The following is a 7,002-nucleotide window of genomic DNA, read 5'->3' on the forward strand; positions in this document are numbered from 1 at the left end:
GATTGACCCTCCAGAAACAAAGGGACGCTAGAAGAATCTCAGGCCCAGGGGACCTTATACCCAAAGGGCCTGAAACAGAAGGAGCCTTAAACTCCAAAGAAGAAGCAAAAGTCACCCAGACCTGAGTGAACCCCCACAGGAAAGCCCCAGCCCACAGAGTCTCCATGGGGTAACCTCCAGAAGAGAGAGCTAGTAGTGGTGGGGAATGGAATTCTCTCGACTCATTCTTCCTTTATGGGGCTTTTTTTCCCCAGATCCTACTCCACTCCAGGACTATGCCAATCTTTAGCCATGCTCTCACCAGCCGGTCACCTGCTATCTCTCCTGCTGGTGATAGGTACAGGTGGCACGGTGCCCAGTCCCTGGGTACCCCCCCAAGGCTGCTACATGGCAGAAGAAGCTGGTGAGCGGACGTTCCGTTGCAGCCAGGCAGGCCTGAGTGCTGTGCCCACCGGCATCCCCAATGACACACGCAAGCTCTACCTGGATGCCAACCGGCTGGCATCAGTGCCAGCTGGAGCCTTCCAGCACCTGCCTGTCCTGGAGGAGCTGGATCTGTCCCATAATGTCCTTGCCCACCTCTCAGAGGCTGCTTTCCAGGGCCTGGCAGGCACGCTGCGCCACCTCGACCTCTCTGCCAACCAGCTGGCCTCAGTGCCCGTAGAGGCCTTCATGGGCCTGCAGATCCAAGTGAATCTGTCCGCCAACCCATGGCACTGTGACTGTGCCCTCCAGGAGGTGCTCAGGCAGGTGAGGCTGGCACCGGGCACTGGAGCAGGCATCGTGTGCGGCCCCGGAGCCCGACCAGACCTCGTGGGGCAGGAGTTCCTGCCATTGGCAGGGGAGGAGGAGCTGTGTGGGACAGGGCGAGGCGGGGCCCAGAGGAGCACTGACGTGGCCCTGCTGGTCACCATGGGGGGCTGGCTGGTGCTTGTGGTGGCTTATCTGGTCCACTACGTGTGGCAGAACCGGGATGAGACCCGACGCCCCCTCAAGCGGGCCCCAGTGCTGCCCGTGCGCTCAGAGGACTCGTCCACCCTCAGCACGGTGCTCTGATGACCAGCGCCACTAGTCCAGCCCCCCTGGCCTACACCCTCCCCCTGTGCCCTCTCTGACCCTCTCTGCCTTCTCTACAGCCCCATCCCATCTCCCAAGCTCCACCCCCCCTTCTTCCTCTGTCTCCCCTAAAAACCCACCCCTCTCTCTCTTTCTCTGTCTCTCAGCTAACACCCTCTATGATGCCTGGGTTGTTGTTGTTGTTTTTAAGATTTCATTTATTTATTCACAGAGAAAAAAAGAGAGAGGGGCAGAGACATAGGCAGAGGGAGAAGCAGGCTCCCCACAGGGAGCCTGATGCGGGACTTGATCCCAGGACCCGGGGATCATGACCTGAGCCAAAGGCAGAGGCTCAACCGCTGAGCCAACCAGGCATCCCAGATGCCTGGAGTTTTTGATGCCTATCCCATGCCTGATTTGAGCTAGACTCAGACACCCAAAGCTTCCCAGTCCACATTGGTGGGGGCAACAGAACAGAGAATGATGGTGGGTGATCCATATGCCCACTCAGGGGTAGGGGCAGGTGGTGTCAGAAACACGGAGGAGGAAGCCTCTACCTGGCTGAGAGATCTCAGAGCTTCACTGTGTGGATGTTTGAAATGACTCTTTAAGAATGAGAAAGGTTCTGGGCAGAAGAGGGAGGATCCCAGCTAAGAAGTGGTGGACAAAGATAAAGAGGCTGCAAACAACTTGGAAAGCATGGGCCGCAAGGAGACCCACCCTGAGGCTGGAGTAGAGGGTGCAGAAAGAGGCAAGGGAGGGTGGGCCTGTGGGCTCCTGCTCTCCTCTCTCCACCTTTACTGAGAAGCCTTCCCCTCCACCTTCAGTTCCTCCCTCTCTCTTGGCCCCAGGCTCCCCTCCCCATACTCTCTGTTGGGGACTTCCCTGGCTTAACGTGCCCTGCTTCCTTTTCCAGAGATGCCCCATCTCTCTGCTCTCTCCTTTATACGCTGACAGGCTCTTTCCCTTAGGAGAAAAGTGGTCTCCTCTATGTCTGAGCGGAAAATGGGTCACTGGGAGCTGGAGGGGGATGAGACCAGGAGATCTGCCACTCCCAGAATATCACTGGACAAATCAATAAAGTCACTTTTATTAATGCCCTGATCTCTTCTTTATTGTTAATTTCTTTTAAAAAAAGGATTTTATTTATTTATTTGACAGAGAGAGAGAGAGCACAAGCAGGGGGAGCAGCAGGCAGAAGGAGGAGAAACAAGCTCCCCACAGAAGTGAGCCAGATGCGGTGCTCGATCCCAGGACCCTGGGATCATGACCTGAGCTAAAGGCAGATGTTTAACCAACTGAGCCACCTGGGCACCCCTACTGTCCATTTCATTGAACGCATGTGGCCTGACAGTGAGGAGTGGGAGAGTGTTGAGCTCTTTACCACAGGCTCTACCACCACATTGGTGGTGGGTGCTCCCACTAGGATGGATGCCAACTCCTCTCTCCTGTCCTACCTCCCAGCTCCTGACACCGGAGTCTATCTGCTAGGGATGCCAGGGCCTATGAATTAGTGATGATGGAACCAGAATGGAGGATGGGAGGTGGCTGGAGGGAGGACAAAGAGGGAGGAGGGATGGAGGACAAGGTCCAGGCATCAGTCATTAGCTGGCAGCTTCCAGCCTGTTGGAGGGGCATAGGAAGCAAAGGAAGAGGGAGCTGTTAACCCTCTTAGCAATCTGTCTTTTCTCTCAGTGGGAGTCTGATTTGGGGGTACAGGGAAACTAGATGTGCTCAACGTTAATGAAAAAATTCCTGGGGTGGAGGAGACCAAGTTGGCTAAAGGCAGGGGGGAACCACATGAGATCTCTATTACCAAATGGGCTTCTCAAGGGGCCAAAGGAGTCAACACACTCCATCCCTTGCCCCCATGTAGGATGATCTACCCATGTGGCCTCTGGGGAGGAAACAGCTGCTTTGGGGAAGCTCAGGGAAACCACAATAGAAGCTGAAGATAAGAACCATTGAACCAGGGTTCCACCCAGTTTGGGGCAAGGCCTGGGGCAAACAGAGCAGCCACTCAAGGAGAAGCAAAGAGGAACCCATCACCTCCCCAATCCCTCTGACCCACCCTGACTTCCCTGTCTCCTTTCCAACACCCCACCTCCTCTTGCCATCTCCCTCCACCACTCCAAGGCTGAGCTCCCTCATGTCATCCAGGAAGTTTCGACTTGACCTATCTCAGAAAAACTTGGGACCCCCCCATCCTCTTTTCTCAGGAGACATGGGCCTCTCCACTTCCAGGGATGCTCAGGGATAGGGAGAGAATAAGGGTGTGGGAAGATGCAGGCCGCAGTTGGACCTCCACCCCAGCCACACCCTGGCCTGGGCCTTGGAATCTTGGCCCCGACCCTATCAAACCCTCCATCAGTTTCTCCCCCACCACTTCCTGTCCCTCTCTGTTCACCCACCTGTTCCTGAAGTCAGGCTGGGACATGTATCACTGAATGCTGGGAAACAGACTACGTAGATCTGCGGGGAAGCTGGGGGACAGGCGGAGCCCTGAGACTCTATCATCTGTGCCCATCTCTGGAGCCTCATTTGACTTCCTGTCATGCTGAGCAGCAGAAATGGCATCTTTAAGATCTGCAGAGAATTGGTTCCCCTACCTGGACACCTAACACCAATTCCCCAAGGTAAGCCCAGGATGGAAAAAGATCCTGGGAGGGAAACCTTGCCTGGAACCCAGATCAGGAAGGGTCCTAGAGCCCTGGATACTAAACGTTATCTACTAGTTATCCCCATGGCCTCCTCTGACTCAAATTCCTTTCCCTCTTGGGACCTAGGGCAGGAGAGGGAGAGGAAGGACAAGCGGGGAGATTCTAGGACAGAAGATGGGGGGTTGGGAGGCAGCAGGAGAGATGTTTCATTGGCTCCTCTCTCCATGGAGAGAGCCCTTCACCCCAGGCAGTTGAGGTCCTGAATCAGAAATTGGTGAGAAGGGGCCATCAGAAGCTACAGCTTGAGCTCAGTGCATTACAGGACGCTGGACAGAGTGGGGCCTCCACAGACTTGGAGATGCTCCCTCCTGAAGCAACAGTCCCTGACCCCTAAGCCTGTCCCTCTGCACCCTGGCTTCTGGGTTGTATTTGTCCACTGGGCAGGCAGGAAAAAGTGGTGTCATAACTGGTTTCTCCCCCATTTTTCCCTCTACCAGGGACCAAGGATCATAGGACCTGTGTTCTGAGATGCCAAGGAGGAAGTTGGAAGTTGGACAGTTTCATTTTTGCTGACTGCCTCTCACACTTCTGGCTGATACAGATGCACTCTTTCAAATCCAGCACTCCCACCGGGATGTGCAGGAGCCAGGAACAAAGCTGTCAGGTGCCAAGAGAGCCCGACCACATATCCGGTCCAGAGGAACCTGGGAGGTCTGGGGCAGGACCCAGGTTGGCATCCACATGCAGCATCCTGGAGCCAGAGGGCTGTAGGTAGGGGTGGGAGAAGAGAAGTCCCTCACTCAGCCCTTCCACTACCAATTCCTTCCTGCCTTGTGGAGCAGAAGCTTGGAGCAGCCCTGAGGGAGCTCCCAGCCTGAGGGGGGCGAGACAATGAACTTGACTCTCAGGGAACTGCCAGACTAAAGGAGGAAATAGGATCCTTTCTCTTTGAGGACCTCTGAACCTGGGGAGACCAAGATCTACCCAAATACACAGACTCGAGCATCTGCAAAGCCTCGTTATTTACAAAAGGAAGTAAACAGGGAGCCAACCATGAGTACCCAGGGGCTGAGGGAAGCGGTGAAGAAGCATCGAATAGGGTGCAACTCCCCCACCCTTCCTGTCCTGGGCTCACATGCAGACATTTCAAGTCTAACACTGAGCTCTCCTACAAAGGGGGAGGGGGCATATCAGCCTCAAAACCAGAAGCAGGGTACCTGGGTGGCTCAGTGGTTGAGCCTGCCTTTGGCCCAGGTCATGATCCCAGGGTCCTGGGATCGAGTCCTACCTACATCAGGCTCCACAGAGGGAGCCTGCTTCTCCCTCTGGCTATGTCTCTGCCTCTCTCTGTGTGTGTGTCTCTCATGAATAAACAAATAAAATCTTTAAAAAAAAAAAAAAAACAGGCAAACCGACAGCTTACTCCAAAGGGAGGGCTGCACCTCCCCCATGAGATTAAGAGGAGCTCCCACTATAAAGTTTCGTCTCATCTGGCTGCAGACTTTGTCACCAGCAACCTCACTGCTTATGAAGAATGGTGCCCCAAACCAGGAAGGCAGAACACAAAGCAGAGTGAGGCCCTGAGCTGCCAAAACAGACACCAAGACAAGCCCATTCATTCATTAGACAAACGTTTATTGAGTTGCTACTATGTGCCAGGTACTACAGATACAAAGATGAGGAAGTCATCTTTTTTTTTTTTTTTTTTTGAAGGTATCATTGCATTTTTATTTTCTCAGTATTTAACTGCGGTGTTGTAGCTGGGAGGAAAAAAAATAAAACAGGGTTAAAGTACTTCTCTTGTTTACAATAGCAGCTCACTTGAGATTAATTGCCCTATCTATAGAGTTAAAACAGTGCCTGATACATAAAGCAGTCAGCAAATCGTTTTGATATAAAATGTATGCTCTGGGGCACCTGGGTGGCTCAGCTGGTTAGACATCTGCCTTCAGCTCAGGTCATGATCTCCAGGTCCTGGGATTCAGGCCGCATCGGGCACCCTGTTCAGTGCAGTCATTGGTGGGGACCTGACAGGGTAGTGATGCCAGCTCCCCTGACAGAGGCATGCACCGGGGCCATGTGAGCCCAGAGGGGCACTGAAAGCAAATGCTAAGGTTCAAGCCCAATTCTCTTTGGATGGGTGAAGATGGCTCTAGAATCTCCAGTATCGGGAATGAGCACATCATAGTGCCTCTCAGCTCTTGTCCCCTACTGCCACCACCACTACCACCACCTCCAGGTCCCTGGAATCTATCTTACCTGCTCCCAGTCGCAATACTCATTTCTGCCTGTAGGGCCATCACTATCTCCCTCTTTTAGAACACCGAAAAAAAAAAAAAAAACTCCAGTCTTTTGACTGAGTGTCTGAAGTCAGCCCTCAATTCTTCTTCTGGGGTCAGGGGCAATTTATCATGTTGGTGGAGTTTCCTGCAAGGGATGTATGGGAACAAGCACAAGGGCATATCTGTCCTCTAGAACCAAGAAAATACTGCGAGGTGAGGTAGGGGAGCAGGTGGAGGGTTCCAGGCTGGGTAAGAAGGGCTGGCACCGAGGGCTGTGTCCCTACCAGAGCAGCACAGGCTGTCAGAGCTGGCAGAGATATTTATTTTACAAAAAGGCCCAGAGAGGGGCAGTGAGTAGTCCAAGATTATACAGGAAGTCAGGGAAGAACTGGGACTAGGACCTACAGGGGCCCTGTCCCTCTGGGACACACACACATAGACCCTTCTAAGGAAAAGAGACCAGGGATGGATAGGGAGAAACAAAGGTGGACCCAGGGATGCAAGGAAGAGAACTGGAGGGGGATAGGAAGAGCGCCCCACCCACTCAGAGCCAGCCCCACTCCACCCACCACAGGAGCTGAAGAAGCTTTGGCAGCATGAGGGAACCTGTATGTTCTGGTGACTGAGGCTGTGGAGACGCTGGAGGAAGCCACCCTGGAGGAGGCAGGCAAGGCCGGAGCGGACATTCCATCTCCCCCTTACTGCTGTGGGGTTCACAGCTGGGAATTTCCAAATGCTTCCTCTGCCCCACCGCTGTGCTCACACACACTTGCCCATCTCCTCCCCTCCCACAGCCCTGGACTTTCCCCTGCATCCCTGCCCACCATTAGGGCAACCTGACCTCTCTCCTCCATACCTGCCTCTCATTCAGTTCCCCTAATAGCACCTTCATCTTTTACAATTCCCCTCTTCTCTTTCTTTTTTTTTTAAGATTTTATTTATTTATTCATAGAGATGCAGAGAGAGAGAGAGAGAGGCAGAGACAAAGGCAGAGGGAGAAACAG

At 53.6% G+C, this 7,002-nt stretch overlaps 1 protein-coding gene across 1 annotated transcript; it reads left to right on the forward strand.

The window, feature by feature from the left end:
• Positions 1-284: 284 nt before the first annotated feature.
• Positions 285-1,226, forward strand: LRRC3C (leucine rich repeat containing 3C). Its single transcript, XM_072782202.1, has one exon. It carries the CDS (start codon positions 292-294, stop codon positions 1,054-1,056), a length of 765 nt encoding a protein of 254 aa, XP_072638303.1. The 5' UTR covers positions 285-291; the 3' UTR covers positions 1,057-1,226.
• Positions 1,227-7,002: the final 5,776 nt, after the last annotated feature.

The sequence above is a fragment of the Canis lupus genome, chromosome 16 (genome assembly GCF_048164855.1).
Source record: "Canis lupus baileyi chromosome 16, mCanLup2.hap1, whole genome shotgun sequence".
NCBI lineage: Eukaryota > Metazoa > Chordata > Mammalia > Carnivora > Canidae > Canis > Canis lupus.

Excerpts from the sequence above, each read along its gene's own strand:
- LRRC3C (XM_072782202.1), top strand. The coding sequence starts at position 292 with ATGCTCTCACCAGCCGGTCACCTGCTATCTCTCCTGCTGGTGATAGGT.